The 17,596-nt window shown below is 45.9% G+C and overlaps 1 protein-coding gene across 1 annotated transcript in view; it reads right to left on the bottom strand.

Annotated features, from left to right (window-relative positions):
- Nucleotides 1-16,866, bottom strand: part of Gm38538 (predicted gene, 38538) — a 47,403-nt gene extending 30,537 nt beyond the window's left edge. The window contains exon 1 of the mRNA NM_001374072.1: nucleotides 16,420-16,866. Within this exon, the coding sequence (NP_001361001.1) occupies nucleotides 16,420-16,545 (126 nt within the window). The 5' untranslated portion in view covers nucleotides 16,546-16,866. The remainder of the gene's footprint in view (nucleotides 1-16,419) is intronic.
- Between the last annotated feature and the right edge of the window lie 730 nt (nucleotides 16,867-17,596).

Below are 17,596 nucleotides of genomic sequence, written 5' to 3' on the forward strand. Positions count from 1 at the left end.
CAACCAGGGAGACAAAAATGATAGGAAGAACTCGGTTGTGTATTACAGTTCCTACAAAGAAGTATACATTCCCTGCACTTCTGTACTCATCTAGCAGAAACAGGAAGTGTACCAGTTTAAACTGCACCATTAGTAAAACTTTACTGGCAATCAAGGCACATTTAGTGGACCAATGGACAGATGAAAATATTAGTAATATAAGTGTTGAACATAAAAAGCAACATAAAGCAGGAGAGAGCTATAACTCAGCCGTGGAAAGCTCTTGCTGTTCTTCCAGATAACAGTGGTCAATTACTAGCATTTACGTGACCCATGGTTTTATGAACAGGAGTTCTCAGTCCACGTTCCAACAACACTAACGATGTGACACACATGATATTCATTTTAAAGGCACACAGCCAAAACACTCCTATTTATTTAAAAATTTCAAAACAAACACAAGAGTTTGGGGAAACATCAACACCCAGAATCCAATGACTCTGAAGCCTCAGGCAGTATTGATGTCATGAGCATATGCCATCCTAAAAAATAGACTATAACTTATGTGCCCACGGGGTACATAGGGGGCCACAACCCCACTCAAAAAAGAAACAGAGGAGATTGTGAGGAGGGAGTCTGTGAGGGCAGGGACCTAGAGTAGGGACAGTGATCAGGGTGATAATGAATATCTAAATTATAGGATAAACAAAAAAAAAGGAAAGAAAGAAAAAGGAAAATTTTGAGTGTATATACACTTTCACCTTCCCCAAGATGAATCTAGAAAGGCTCCTGCACTGTTCAAATGTCTAAAGTCTCTGCTGACACTCAAGACAATATCTTGACAACCACCTCAGAAAGCAAAGTTGCAAAATCAAACAGCAAGTTATATCATTCCAACATAAACTGGCACTGAATACCCCTTCCCATTCCAATCAATAGGAATGTGCACACAGGGAGAGAAGATTGGACAAAGGCAAGAAAAACAGCAGGGCAAACACCAAATCCTATAGCTTTGTCTCAAACACATTGGACTTCAATTGCTTAAGGCATAGATGGTGCTCTTCCTGTAACTTCTCATACATCTCTCAGTTTGGGTACTTCATCTCCCTGTAAGCATCTCTCCATGGCATATTTCTCAATGCGTTAGTTTTCTCCACAACCTGTGGTCACAAAATGCAACTCAAGCATCAACCTCACCACTTAAATGCAAGGAACTCTCACAGAGTCTTTTGTGGGATCCTGACTCTGTCAAAAGATAGCTGGAGTGGTGCTAAACTGAAACCATAGAGAAAGAATCTATGACCATGCTATTTCCATCTTTCAGTTTCCAGAAGCGGCACGATATGGATGATCCTGTGAAGTTTGGCTTCTAAATTAATGGACCCTGCCTCCCTTGGACCACATTTGCAGCAGGTTTTGTTTAAGGTTCCATCCTGGGATGAGGAAACACTGTGAATACTCCTTCCATTAATTTAAAACATAGCAAGCAGGAGGAAGTACTACACTCAGGGTACCTTCATAGGTATATACCCACAAGGGCATTTGCTCCACTAAGTTCATAGCCACTTTATTCATAACAGTTAGAAACAGGAAAGAATGCAGATGTTCCTCAACTGAAATGTGGACACAAAAACCATGTTTCATTTACAAAATGGGATGCTATTTAGGTATAAAAAAAAAGGACATCATGAATTTTGCAGAGAAATGGGTAGAATTAGAAACTAATATCTGGAATGAGGTAACTCAGGCCCAAAACGACATGCATGTACGTACACACTTACAAGTGAATAATAACCATAAGTACAGAATATCCACACTGCACTTCATAGAACGAAAGAAACTAATCAAGACAAGGCACAAATGAGCTTGGTTGAATCTCACTCAGAACGGGGTATGAAAGAGACAGAAGAGGCAGATGAAGGGAGAGAACTGGATGGGACAGTAGTTAAGAAAGAAGAAGGGGAGTGTTAGGAACAGGTGTGATAAGAGACAAGGAAAGGCCAGAGAGCTAGGAAAATGAAATGAAATCAGAAGATGCTGGGAGGGAGCAGGGTTAGGGTAGGGGCATCTATAGAATGTGCCTGAGACTATGAATGGGAGGGCACAAATGCAGCTAGGGAGGTGATCTTAGCTTAGATATATAGCATTGAGTTATGGACCATGAAGAGGTGACATCTTGCAGTCAGGCAGAACCACCAGTGAAGTGTTCAGTATACCAAGAAAACCAAAAACCTTTCCTCCCAAAATTTGTTCTGTCTGCAAGTAAGGCAGCCACAAAGTTGAAACAGAGACTGAGGGAATGGCCAAACTATACCCTGCCCAACTGGTAACCCATCTCTTGGGCAAGCACCAAGGCAGGCATTACTGAGGATAATTTGTTATACTTGCAGATAGTAGCTTAGCATCATTGTCCTCTGAGCGTCTCCATCTAGCATCTGACTGAAACATATGCAGAGACCCACAGCTTAACATTGGACAGGGCTCAGGGAGTATTTTAAAAGAGTTGGGGAAAGAATTGACGGCCTCTGAAGGAATAGGAAGTCCATGAGAAGACCCACAGAGTCAACTAACCTGGAACCTAGGAGACTCTCAGAGATGGAGCCACCAACCAACGAGCACACACAGGCTGGGATGGAGGCCCCTACCATATATGTAGTGGATATGCTGCTCAGTCTTCATGGGGTCTCCAACATCCAGAGCAGGGCATGTCCCTTAAGCTGTTCCTGTCTGTGCAAATTTTTTCCGTAACTGGGCTGCTTTGTCTGACCTCAGTGGGAAAGGATGTGTCTAACCCTGCAGAGACTTGACATGCCATAGTTGCAGGATATCAAGTGGTTCCCACCCTCCCTGGGTAGATAAAAGGGAGTCAGTGATGAGGGACTGTGGAAGGTGGAATGGGGTGGTTGTACCGATTAGAATGTAAATTGAGTAAAGAAATAAGGAGATTGAACAAAAACTTATCAATAGAATAAAAATGTACAAATCAAGCAATAATTTTTACTCAATATTCAATATCTCAGGGCATAAGCCAAGTACAAAAGATTTTTTTTTTGGCCAAAATATCACACAAATGACCTCTTCCTAAAGTTTTCAGTCCATTTTCCACTAAAATAGTATGATCTCAACTTCGTGTGGCTGCATTACTGTCAACACTCCAATGTTCCAGACCCTACAGGAAGAACCGATTAAGCTCCATGTACAGCTTTCTATGACTTTTGCCATCTCAATTTCTGATATTTTCCATATTCCTTCAAAAGAGACCAGAGATTCTGTCCAGCAGCAAAATCAGCTTTTGAAACAATTGCTGTTGTTGCTGTTGTTGTTGTTATTGTTGTTGTTCTACCTTGCAACTCTGCTGCTGTGATGGTTTTCTCTGAGCAGAAGCATCTCAGGTAATAAATGTTTGTTTTACATGGTTCTGTCAGATCACAGCCCAACATACTGGGAGCTCAGACTAGAAACTGAAGCTAGAAAATGAAAGCAAAAACATTTGACAAACACTACTTCCTGCCTTGCTTTCTTGCTTGGTCACTCTCTCATGCTCTGTAGCCTCCCTCAGCCTTGGAGCAGGCTGATCCAGACTTTGACCTTGCTGCCACTAAGAAGGAGATTACCTAGTGTCTTAGTCAGGGTTTCTATTCCTAAACAAACACCATGACCAAGAAGCAAGTTGGGGAGGAAAAGGGTTTATTTGACTTACACTTCAATACTGCTGCTCATCACCAAGGAAGTCAGGACTGGAACTCAAGCAGGTTAGAAAGCAGGAGCTGATGCAGAGGCCATGGAGGGATGTTCATTACTGGCTTGCCTCCCCTGGCTTGCTCAGAACCAAGTCTTGCTATAGAACCAAGACTACCAGCCCAGAGATGGTCCCACCCACACGGGGCCTTTCCCCCTTGATCACTAATGGAGAAAATGCCTTACAGTTGGATCTATGGAGGCATTTCCTCAACTGAAGCTCCTTTCTCTGTGATAACTCCAGCTCTGTCAAGTTAACACACCTTGCAACTCTTCTACAGAATTTTTACTTCCCTAGAGTTCCACATTCACTTTGTTCATCTCCCTCCACAAGTACTCAAGAAAAATCAAAAAGCAAAGTACAAAGACACAGTTCTGAAAGACAGGTCACTGACACAAAGAACATAATGACGCATCCTAACAACAGTCTTTCACCCTTCTGATGGGAGTCCTGAGGGTCTTGGGGTTCCAGTCAAAGCATCAAGGTTTTATGCCCAACTCACAGAAACTGCAATGACCTGCACAGAGCCGATTGCAAAGCAAACACACAGAGGTCTTTTTTATGAGCTCAGTAACAAGGACTCTCAGCAGTCAAACTCCCATTAGGTACAAACTGAGAGATCAAGTCTAGAGGTTTTGAGTATTTATTGTAGTTACAACAAGAGTGGGGAGTTTGCATACAAATCACATTGTAATATTTTAAAAAGTGTATGTCTGGCATAATGTGCAGGAACCAAGCAAGGGGGGCAAAAAAAAAAAAAATCTGACAACCATGATGGGTAAGCTGTTTCTATAGGAGGTCTTAGTTATCTCTATGTAGCTGACCCTGCTGATGTACCTTAACTGGCTGTTGATAAGGGGATTTTGTCATGGGATTTTTGCTGGAATGTACAAATGTACATTCTCAAAAAGCAAACTGTTTGGGATTACAAACTCATCTCGGTTCCTAACGCCCTGATTATAGACAGAAACTCCTGGTTAACCACAACCATGCTTGTCTGTAGACTAGACTTTGTCCAAAGACCTACCTCACTATCTGTTACTGCAGACCCTAATATCAGCTGCCCTTAACACTGGAAAAGAGTAGCAGTGGAAATTTCCTCTCCTCCTGGGCAAGCCTCCTATAGATACCATAGACAATTCCCACCTGCCTATCCATTCCTGCCTCATCCCTGTGTCTCAGCCCCCACTCGGGCAGATACTCCCTGTTCAACCACATTCCATGCCTGAAAGGACACAAGGTAAGGTTCCATAGATCAACTTCATGATTGGTTTCTTAACCCAGATTCAATTTTCCCAGTTGTTCCAACATTGTATTACACACCATGGGCTGATGACCTCTCTCCTGACTATGTCTCCTTGTGGATTATTAAGATCTTCTGTTACTGCCTGTCTCTTCTCCCAGCTTTTAATATCACAAAGCATCCCCTGTTGACCATACCCACCAAACAGGTCAGTAAAATAGGAAACTGTCAGTGAACACTCTCTTCAAATCCATGCATCAAACAGTGACCAAGGAACAAAACTCCCACCCAAAAAGACAAACCCAGAGGCCAGTATCTAGGTCAATAATCACCCAAACAGAGATGGCTACACACCAGCATAGCAACATAGAGAGTAACAGCCAGGAACAATTGCAACCAAGAAATCCAAGCTATGCCATCACAGCAGGTCTGAGAAATTAAAGCATGCAACAGATAAAGTGCAAAAGAGGTTGTTTGGGGGGAAGGGAGAGGAGAGAGAACCTGGGGAAGGGATAGAAGTACACAAGAGGACCTGCAGACAGACACACAGACAGGGAGGAGAAAGAGAGCCATGAGGGGAGAGATGACAGAGAGTGTGCATGTGCAGAGAACAGAGACAGGGAACAAAAATAGAGAGCTGCTATAGCTGGTGGTCCATGTATATAAAGCACGCCTGACAACAGACACAGGGGATGGAGGCAGGAAATGACATAAGCTGTTGCTAAGTCCCTAAGAGCAGGACATGAGATTACCTGTACACTGACAACTACAGAGGCAAGGTTCACCCGCAGAACAGGAAAGGAAGACAGAATCTCAGGGATTCAAGATGAAGAGAAAAAAATTGATATCTCAGTTAAAAAATGTGGATTCTAAAAGGTTCATGGCAATAAACAACTGGGACTTCTGCAAAATATGTGAAGGCGAAAATTAGAAACGATTGGAATAGAAGAATATCAGCTCAGAGGTCTATCATTTTTCAATAAAACCACAAAAAATTCTGAAATTATTAAATCCCTTTGCCAAATAATAATCAACTCACTATACATATGATGCTAAAAAATATGAAAAAACTGCAAAAGAAAAAAAATTAACAAAACAAAAAGAAGTATAATGTATGAAATCAGACCTATTAGATTTTTACCTGTCTTCTTAATGTATACTAAAAGACAAAGTGGTTTGGACATGTATGCTACAGACTCAAAGAAACCACCCCTGTTTTCACAAGCCAGCCTAACTAGGTCCAAACGATATGGGCAATGATAGGGAAGTTATCAGAGGTCAATCCCTGATGGAACAAGTGAGGAGCAACAGGAGAGACCTCACAGGTGCTCACATATGGCCTATACTTCCCATCCAGGCCGAGAGAGGACTCACCACCCCAGCTTCCACTGCTCAGCACCCTGCCCCTACCCTCTGTGGGCAGTAACCCTGTGCTCACCATGCCTCGAAATCAGAGCTTCCCTGAGGTCCTCTCACAGGACCCAACAGCAGAGCTCAGAGCAGGACACAGAGAACCATTCAAGCCTGCACAGCCACAGTGAACTTGGGGGAAGGCACCCGGACGATCCCACCTCCTTGTCTGACTGGCAGGTCTGCCTGTGGAGACCTTGATTGGCCAGTGGGTCTCACCCTTCCTCAAGGTTAAAGTGTGCTTCAAATCCAGGGCCACACCTTTTCCAGATCTCAGGTGTGGTTTGCACTACATTAGCATTTGAGCCAGTCCCCCAAGAGGACTCTCACCCCTCCCAGCCCTGGGGGAGAACTCAACATTCATGTGAGGCACTGGGCTATGCACAGACAGGTTGGTCTACAGTTGAGTGGAGGTCTGAACCCGGGAGGGTGATAATTCACCTATGTGACAAGGAAGGCATCAATTCCCTCATGTTTCTGGAACTCAGGCTCCTGCCTAAGTTACTGTCCCCCACCCCAACCCCAGCCACCAGAAGAGAAGCCTGGCTACGAGTCATGTAGGCAATGTCCCAAGCTTCTGACCTTCAGGCTAAACTCATCCCCAGTTACCTAGCAACAGTAAAGACCATAAAAAGGGCTGTTCAGCCCTGCCTATCTCTCTTGCTCTCACTCCTTCAATCTCTTACCTCTCACTTCTTGCACTCCTCTCTCCTCTTTCCTTTCTCTTTGACCTCTCCTCTCCTCTCCTCTCTCCCTCTTACTCTTTCTATGTAGCCTCCCCCCTTCTAGCCTTCTAGGGGGGGCCTCTCTCTCTCTTCTACCTTCTCTCTTTCTCCCTGCCTTTCTATAATAAAGCTCAAAAGCCATAGAATGTCTCTGCTCATCAAGGCCCACTGAGCTTGGAGGATGGGATAGGCTTTCTCCTAATGAGCCCTTTCTAATCTCCCCATGGAAGGCCTTCATGTGCTCCAGTCCAGATCCACTGTGCTCACTCTCACCGGTGTGGGAACCTCTCATCCCTCATCCCTCTCTCCCATAACCCCAGGGCTTTAGGAAAGTAGCCCCGGGGCTCCCAGGTTGAGCTGCCCCTTGTTCACACCCAAAGAGTGGGTCAAAGGCTTAGATGCCGACCTGGGGCTGAGTTGAGTGTATGGCAGCTCTCCCACATCTCTATCCAGAGCATAGGTGGAACTCTGGCAGTGCGTGGGCCTTCCTCCCCTTTCCTTTCTTCCCCAGGGCCCCCTTTTAGTTCCCAACACATTCCAGCTCAGGCTAGTCAGCTGCCTGCTCCTGTTTTCTGTGAGCAATGATCCTGCATTACCAGGACCTGACTTCAGACCTTGCCTGAGCTTGCCTCACAGCACTTGCCTTCTTCTTCCTGAAATCCAGGGGAAGAGCATGCATAGCCCATTACCCAAGGTGCAGTGGGGTTATCAATCTGAGTGGGAGGGTGCCCAGGCAATGAACATTAAAGAGGGATTTTAGGAAACAAGAGTTTTGTTTGTGGCTCAGTGCTGGGCTCAGGGAGACTGCAGCTCCCTTTCCCAGATGATAGGTACCAACCAACCCTGGGAGGAAAGACAGAAATGTAAGGGAAACACTGTTGAGCCATCTTGTTAGCCAGCACATCGCCATCAGTGGCCAAGTAGAGAAAAGCCACAGTTGTATTAGGACAGGTTCTCTAGATGAACATATCTCAAATCAGAATGAATATCTCTGTGGATACAGAAAGGAAATTTAATAGAATGTCTCTCTAATGCCTAATATAGAAAAGCTCTCGGCCAAGGGAACTTAGAAAAATCAAGGACGGGTTATCTCATGTTGCAGGATATTACAGCTGATATTCACTATGTACTAGAATTCTGAAGAAATAAGTATTTTCCAATGCCAATTTTAAAAATCAAACTAGCAAATCACCTTTTCTAACATACAAAAATAGGACAAGTATAAAAAATGAAAGAACAATCCTGTTCATTGTCTTTTATGTATGTAGGATGCCAAAAGAATCTATTGCCTAGATTATAGATGGATCTGATGATCTCAAAAGATCAAGATTAAGAAATGGTTTCTCACTTAAAAAGGTATAATGAACACATTTCCCTCACAGTAAGCAGGGTTAGACTCAGGGTTAGGCTATTAGAGGGTTACGGTTAGGATTAGGGTTCTTAGTGTTAGGGTTGTTAGAGGCAAGGCAATGGTCAGGAAGCAGGGGTGAGCTGGACTGGAAGGTTTATTATTTATTTGTTATTAATTTATTCTTTGACCATTTCATATGTGCACAAAGTATATCTTGATTGTTTTTATCTCTCATTCCTCCCTTTAGTACATCCTCTCTGACACTTCCACCTTCATGTCTCCATTGTGTCTCCTTTTTCCTCCTAGTTTCCCCATTTCTCCTCCCCCTCCATCCCCTCCTCCTCCTCCTCTTCTTCTCTTCCTCCTCCTCTCCTTCTTCATCACCATCAACATCATTACTAAGGTCACATAGTGCTGCCTGATGGAATATTACTCAATATCTGTTAGGCTGGATCTTGTGCATATAAATGGAATGGCACTGCCCAGGGTGCAATGGTCGCATTTTATCCAGAAAACAAGTGTTTTACCAAATGTGTCCTCTGATGCTCTTTTTAGCCCCTCTTCTGCCATGTTCCTGTGGCATTAGTTTTGGAGACTTTTTTTTTTTTTGATCTGAGAAGAATATATCCTGATGATTAGGACAACCCTAGGTGGAAGGTCTGTTCCTAACTGTTACCTTAATTGCCATGGTTTAGCTTGTGCCCCTCTAAGAAGCAGCAGCCACCACACACAGATCTCCTGGCCTGGAAGACCCAGCCTGAGTCCGTTCACTATGAGGCCTTTATGTACACAACCCAGATGGTTTTCTGGAACCCACAGCCCTAAAGGACCAGGTATATTATTAGACAACTCACTCTGTGGCAGTGAAGGCCTCTCAGTAAACGCCTCTAGAGGCTACAGAGGCAGCTCAGTTGGTAGAATGTTTGCCTGACATTCAAGAGGCCCAGGGTTTGATCCCTGGCACCACATAAAACAAACATGATAACACATGCTGTAATTGCAGCCTTCGAAGGTGGAGGCAGACATAGGAGGATCTGAAATCCAAAGTTATATTTGGTACATAGAGTTCAACGCAACCCTGAAGCCCTGACTAAAAAGTAAAACAAGAAAAGAAAAGCCTCTAAAAAAGGGCCTCTAATGCTACCTGTCTCCCCAGGGGTTAGCACTTGATATCTCTGGAGTTGTCAGTCTTGGCTCCTCTAAGTTGACAACAATGGAAGCTGGCCTGCAGAGTCTCAATGGACACCAGCTTGCACTAAGGAAACCCACCTCTGTACAATGAAAGGACATTGAAGAACCAACCAGAGTGGTCAGAACTCCTGTTTTGTCAACTGCTGAAACCCAGAGTCATATGACTCCATGGTGCCAATATGACCTCTCTCAAAAAGAAATAATCTTAAATGAGCCCATTTAATGCTTTCTTACTTTACAATTACTTTTCTTTATTTTTTGAAATTGTAATATAATCTCATCGTTTCTATTCTCCAAACCAACCCACATATCCCCACTTCCTCTCTTTCAAATTCATAACCTCTAGTTTCCTTTGTTATTTTATACATATATGTATATTCCCTAAACATATAAACACAGACTGCACAATCTGTATAATATTATTTATATGTCTGGCTTCGGTGCTGACCATTTGGTATTAGGCAACCAACTGGCAAAAGCACATTTTATTAACATAGAATTAAAGCTCATAAAAATGCTAATTATAGCCAGGTGTGGTGGTACATGTCTTTAATACCAGCACTCAGGAGGCAGAGGCAGGTGGATTCCTGGGTTCGAGGCCAGACTGGTCTACTAAGTGAGTTCCAGGACACGCAGGGCTATACAGAGAAACCCCATCTCCAAAAAAAACCCACCCCCCAAAAAAAACCCAAAACCAAAAACAAACAAACAAACAAAAAACAAAAACAAAAAAGACTGCTTTCAATACAAGTCCTCCAGCCAGCCAATCTGCAGTGTAGACCTGGTCTCTACCACTAAGGCATGCTGGACAGTGCCACTTTTACCTTGGGGATGATAGGAGACCCATGCTTCAAGTACCAGGGAATGACACCCAGTTCAAAGGACACTTCTGCACTGCCACCACCGCAGCATCCAAATGAACCCCTACTCCCTTGCTGGTCTCCCCACCTCTCTCCTGGGACTAGGAACAAGCACCGAAATGTCTTTAAACTGTGAAGCAGTGGCTGGAGAAATGGCTTATTGTAAGAGAACTTGCAGCTCTCCTTGAGGTACCAAGTTTCATACCCAGCACCCACAACCAAGCAATTCACAGCTGCCTACAACTCCGGCTGCATAAGCTCTAAGGACATCTGCATTCTGAGTGTCACACACAGATACAAATCAATAAAAAGTAAATCCTAAAGAGGAAATCAGACCATGGGAGTCTGAGCCCCAAACCCTCTAACAGCTTCGCACCACTCCACAGCCAAAGTGCAAATTCTTTCCCCAAGGTAAAGCCCAGTGCTATCTGGACCTAAGCCACCCCTCCACACAGGCCCCTCTGCTCTCCCTCACCTCTGATCACAGGCCTTCTGTCTGCCCTGATGCTCACATCTCAGCCCTTTTCCAGGACTCCTCTATGCCCAGGTCTTTGCAAGCAGGCAGCCTCTACATTCCAGACTGCTCAAAGGTCACCTCTGCAGAGAGGCCTGTCTTGACTTCAGTTTCCTCCCCTCCAAAACCACATCCTATCCCCAAGTTATGCATAACCTTGATTCATCACTACCTGGCACACAACATGACATAATCACCTGTCTATCAGTGATGATCAACTAGGGAGGAGCCTTTTACAAATATAAAAGCTCCAGGCCTCACCCAAATCTTATGAAATCAGAATTCAGGAGACAGAACCAGGTTCTTCCAGTCCACAGACACCCCCTCCCCCACCAGGCAACTCTGAACACAGCCAGGACTCAGGGCAGCCTACAACAGTACTTTCAAACCCTGGTGCACACACTGCTCTTGAGAGTGCTATTAAAATGCACCCTCTATTTCCACAGCTGTGCCATGGAACCTGAGGCTCTGCAAGTTGCACACCACACTGACTGGTGCTGTCAGGTGAAGCATTTTGCAGTTGCAAGGGCCTAAAACTGTGCTCATCAACAAGACTTCCTACAAGTATGGAGAACAAAGTCCTGAATCTACATCATGCAACAGAGTGGCCACCAACCAATGTGGCCACCAAGCATCTGAGACAGAGTAATGTTAGCAAAGAGCTGACTTCATTCTTGGGCTACAATGCTGACCAAAAGCCAAAAGTGCAGTTCCTCACCATGAAAGGCCTCTGTAAATTTTTGGCCTAAGGAGCCTTCTGCAGTCTGGATGGATAGGAAAATTCCACCAAAGGCCTAGTTGATCATCAGCCCAAGAGTGGATAAATATTTCCCTAAGGTAGGGACACAGATATGGAAGACTGGATTAAACCACCTTGGAGCCTCTTACACCAGGCTTCCATTCAAGGCCCTTTCATCCACATCCCTGATCACATGTAAGCAGTCCCAGTCTTCCTGTTCTCTATATCATCACCATAGATGCTCTGATCACATGTAAGTGGTCCCAGTCTTCCTGTTCTCTACATCATCACCATAGATGCTCTCGCAGACATGACCTCACATCACTGATCTGCCTGGAGAATCGGTTTCTCCCCACGGAACCACAGATTCTTTCAAAGAGAAGACATGTCTAATCCCTTCACCTAACACACAGCAGCAGGTCCCAAATGAACCACAGCAAGAGCTGGGATGCACAAGGAGTGGTATAGTAACTGCACTACTAATCATAAAAGAGAAATTGAATTCAGCTGGAGGGAAACCAATTCCACCCTAACTGATTCAAGACGTTCCAGAGACACCAATTCAGATTTCAGAGCAGCATAAAATGATCACCTGTTAACCTACTCCCTTCTAAGGATACACTGAGAAAAAGGGGGCATCCTTCTGACCATAGATTCAAAATCTGTTAGCCTGGGATGCTGAAGGAGCTGGTTTACAAACAAGTCGTCACAAAGGACTACAACTCAGAATCAAATGCAAGGCCAGTTCCCACTGGAACTGCTGGGCAGAGCCTGGGCCAATGAACAGCATCCCCCTGGGAGTCTGTACAGTCTAGATGCTCATTCTCCTTTGGCAGTTAGAACAGCAAAGCGATTTCCAAGATAACCAAGGACAACAGAATAAGAGACTCATGGCCATGGAAGGAAAAAGTTAAATTTTAATACTTAAGAGTCAATATCAAATTTATTTTTAAAACTACATCAATGCCAAATAGGCAGGGTAGGAATGAATGGAGCTATGAAGAAGCCCCAACAAACAAAAGGAGTGTCCCAAGAATGCACACAATGTTTCTCTATTTCCAGAGTATTTTGAAGTAACCAGAGGCTTAAAAAAACTAAGGTACAAAAATCAAAGCTGGGAAGAGGGTGGGGGGTGGCCCCGCTCAGTTTTCAGATTTATGCCACAACTACTAATTTTCTCCCTTATTTCCAAAGCACAAAGCTGACACCAGTTGCGCTCTGCACTTTGCAAACTGGGCAAAGTAAGTCACCCAGAGAAATTCATCAGGAAGTGAAAAGTTTCAAACCACCTACACTCTCACCTGTTACCAAGACAATAAGCTCCTTAGAGAGAATATATGGGGGCTGGGAAGGCAGCTTAGGGGGTCAGGTGCTTGCTGCACAAGCTTGTGAACCTGCATGGGGATCCCCAGGATTCAGGGGAAGCAGAGACAGGCTGTGGGGAACTGATTCAGGAAAGCATTGCAAGTTCAGCCTCTGGCCTCGGTCAGCATAGGAGCCAACACACACACACTCTCACAGGCACACACACACACACACACACACCCATCCACACACAGGCACACCTAGGGGGAGGGACAACAATTTCCATTTATATGCACACCTTCATCCATTCATCCATTTTCTTCTCCCCTCCTCCATTCTCATTCCAGGGTCTATACAGTAACTACAGTGAAATCTGGTAAAGCAGCTACCATTTACTAAGTCTACTGGGTACTGTACCAGAACCTTCAGAAATAGACATGATTATCTAGACTGTGAACTGGACTGAAAACGGTAAAGGTATATATGAGCAGGGAGGATCTCATCCCAATTCATACAACTGGAAAGTGATGGAGCCTGACTTGGAGGTGGCTGATCTAGCTATGGGCAGTTTTGAGAAAGCACCATAACTAAGCATTAGATAACGCCATGCAGTTTGAGAAAGCAGCATCCAGCCAAGTTTAAACTCCACTTGCTGTGTCTATAACCTGAACTAATCTCCTAGCCTCAAATTCCTTATCTGCACAGCAGGGATAGAGATTAAACACAACAGATTGATACCTGTAATACAAGTCAGGCACTGGCTAACTACTGACATTCTAGCTACAGGTGTGCAAGTCAAGAAAGCCTATTTCAGGGGCTGGTGAGATGGCTCAGTGGGTAAGAGCACCCAACTGCTCTTCTGAAGGTCTGAAGTTCAAATCCCAGCAACCACATGGTGGCTCACAACCATCCTTAATGAGATCTGACTCCCTCTTCTGGAGTGTCTGAAGACAACTACAGTGTACTTACATATAATAAAAATAAATAAATCTTAAAAAAAAAAAAGAAAGAAAGCCTATTTCAGTCAGAAAATGACAACAGCTAGACATATTCTCCATTGGAAGCAATCAGGTTTGCCAAAGTTAATCAGATAAGTTTACTAATTCCATAACTCATTTAAGTAGAAGGCCAGGGACTTATTTTTTTAGTTGTATTTCTATGAAATGCATAACTTTTTGTATGTCACAGAACCTACCCTAATGTCTCATCTGACCATAAAAAGACATTTGCTTAAAGTCTAAGTATTGTAAACATGGTGTGTTATTACACTAGACAAAGAACAACTTTTTGTTTTGGAAGTAAACATTAAATAATGTAGGAGGAGAAAGAAAGCATTATTTTAAGTAATCCACACTGAGTCCTTTCACCCTTCAAATCAGTTTATACACACTATTAGCTTAGAGTGGATGCTGGCCTCACTTAAAATGAGATAAGCCTGCAAAGAGTTCAGGTTTTCCCTGTTTCCAACTCAAATCCATTTTCTGCTTTGGAGGCTGAGTGAATCCAGCCTGCAATTTGACAGAATGACCAAATCCAGTCTCTCTTTGATCAACTCAGCAACTGAGCTCTTGGGTAATCTCCTGCACTGCATGGAAAAGCAGCTTTGGGTTCATCCAAAATAAACTAAAATTAATCAGAGAGAGGCCATGCCAACTTTAATTGCAACTCCTATTTGCCGGGCTTTCCAACATCTGCCAGTATTACTGATACCTAACTGATTCAATACAATGAGAGAAGCATCCTAACTTTATAAACATGGGCTGTCTTTTAAGGACATCAGACACAAGTGTCCTTTCCACAGAGGGAATCCTACCTTTTTGGATGTAATCATTTTCATAAGCATTAATGATGTATTTTCAAAACACTGTGACTATCTTCCTAGTACTTTTCAAGGGCCCTCATGGGGGAGGGGCTCTCATCCCCCTCATCCCCCACCTGCCTCATTAAAGACATCAGTGGCACCTAAAGGCCAGGCTGAGAAAAGTGGACTAAAGCAATCTGCTCTCACTGAACTCACTACAAAAGATTTACAAGCAGATCTTTGGGAAGAGGGGTGAGAGGAAAGAAAGGAGACGAGGATGAAGGAGAAGAACGGATACCCTAGCTCACTTCCAAGAGCAGGATGCTGAACCTAGTATTTTTCATTGAGTCTAGTCCTGACTGTGTAGGTCTACAAAGACAAATATTTTACAAGAAAGAATAATAGTCTAGTCCCCCACCCCACCCCCCCGCCCAGGCAAAGCCTAAAAGCGAATGCTTTGTTCAAGCAAGGGGAAAGGATATAATGACATAGCTTAATTTAAAAGCTCTCTGAACACCAGCCTCTGACACAAGTATTTTAAAATATGTACCTTGATGTTAAAATTCTGAGCAAAGGAAATGTAATCATCGGTTCACTACTGCTACACATGTGTGTCTCATTCTCCAGCTACCTTTTGTGAGTCCAGATGGACTAACAAAGCCTACAGAGCCGAAAACACGAAACTCTAAATTCTGTTGGGGAGGTAAAGAAAATGATGTAAGTGAGGCTTTCCTAAGCTGTGGACAGCGTGGTCTCTGGACTCACACAGCCTCTTCCAAGCCTGCTTCAATTTTCAACCCAAACTGCTTCCTTCTCTCAGTCCCTGTTCCCCAGGATCTGGAGAGCTCTCTGCTTAGCCACTCAATACAATGACTATGCAGGCCCTTTCCAGGCTAAGGGCACAGGAACTGATCATACTGTCAACAGGCACCACACAGGTAGCCCAGAAGAGGCCACCAAAGACCTTATGGACCCCAAAAAGACCATTCTCCACATCCCTCTACAGCGCTGCTCTGTGGCACGTAGTGGGAACTGCCAGGCCTCCCAAGATGGGATGGGCACCCATGCCTAAGCAGCTTGGGGTCCCTGGATCTGCTCTACATGTTGGCTCAGAAGCCACAGCTGCCCCCGCCGGGCTATGTCCGGAACAAGTTGGAGAGGTCCACGCAGGGAGAGCCATCACTCCGGGGAGCAGAGCTCGCAGGGGTCCCCGGCTCCAAGCCGCCACAGACTCTGCAGCCGAAGTTGACCTCTCCGAGGATGGGAGCAAAGAACCTGAAACCCTGCGAGGGAAATGGGAACAGACAGGAGCGTTCCCAAAAAAGGCCCAAGGTGGCCAAGCAGCCTCTCTCTAGAGCAGGGAACAAAGGGCTTCTGTGTCGGGCACTGCTGGTCCGGCTGCGTCCGGCTTTGGGGTACCAGAAACTTTTCCCGGGTGTGGGCGCAGGTGGAGGGCACTGGGTATCCGGCACCAGGCGCGGAAGCCTACCGGGTGCCCAGGGCGCAGCGCGATCCCACGCGGCTCTAGCCTCCCGCCCGGCGCCGGCTAAGCTACCGCTCACCTCCTCGATGGCCGCCTCGGTGTTCAGGCACTGGGCCGTGCGTGTGGTGAAGCTAGAGGCCGTGGGCGCCATGTAGTCCTCAAGGGTCTCGGCCACGAATTCCGACACGGAGATCGGGTCCGGCATCGCCACGGCGCCTGGGCGCGGACTGCGGCCGCCTCAGTCGCCCAAGGCGCGGGCTCCGACCCCGCCGCCGCTCGGGGACTTGAACAAAAAGAAGCGCGGGAGCGGAAGTCGCCACAGGGCGCGGGAGCCACCGCGGCAGGCCCGGTGGCAGCAGGGGCGCACGCAGCCCGCAGCTCTATCCGCTGTGCTCCGGGAGCTGCAGCTACCGAGTCCTCTGCAAAAGAGCCCAGACGCGGGCGCACACAGTCAAGGGGAACTGCGCGCCACCAAGCCACTGTCCGGGACGCCTCCCGCGGAAAGGGGAGGGCCCGGCTGGGGAGGGCGCGGAGGACCGCCCGGCAGGGCGGGGCGCAGACCTGACCACCAATCGGGTCGCCCGCCGCTACCGCGCGGCCAGGAAGCAAAGGCCTCAGCCAGGAGGGCTATGAGCGCTCAGGGCCTGTCAGTGGCTGTGGGCTGCTGCGTTGCTTCTGCCTTCCGGACGTACTGGGGTTCGAGGGCGCGCCCCCTCCTGAGCTGCGATGCCCGGCTCCCACCCCGCACCCGCCATGACCTCTAGCAACATTGCCCAGAGGGCGTGGAGTAGAACCGAGGATACTGCTTCCCGGCTGGAAGGGAGCCCACCCTTTTGCTCCCCAATCCCACCGTTAGCCTCAGAACCCCTGAATTCCCCACCAGAACCTCAGGAAAGGGCCAGTGAGACAGTGTGGGTAGCTCGCCCCCTACAGGACAGTGAAATCCTCCAGGGCACTTTAGCAGGACAAGATGTAGGAACAGTTAGTTGGGGATGCAATGATAGGGACCATGTTCTGTCTGTGCTCCTTCTCATAGCCTTAAGAAGCCAGGGGTAAAGGGTAAAGGCAGGTGTTTTGCATAGGGAGTTGACCATGGTACAAGCCGAATGGGAATTCAAACCCATGACCTTCGACTTGGAAGAATACTCCAACCCCTATTAAGCATCCTGTTCCCTAAGCTTGTACAATTAGGGACACTCCCAGTTACCTGAAGACAGTTTTAGGGTACTAGGCCAGGCTTCACCCTGAGAAAATCA

This window comes from Mus musculus, chromosome 12 (assembly GCF_000001635.26).
Source record: "Mus musculus strain C57BL/6J chromosome 12, GRCm38.p6 C57BL/6J".
NCBI lineage: Eukaryota > Metazoa > Chordata > Mammalia > Rodentia > Muridae > Mus > Mus musculus.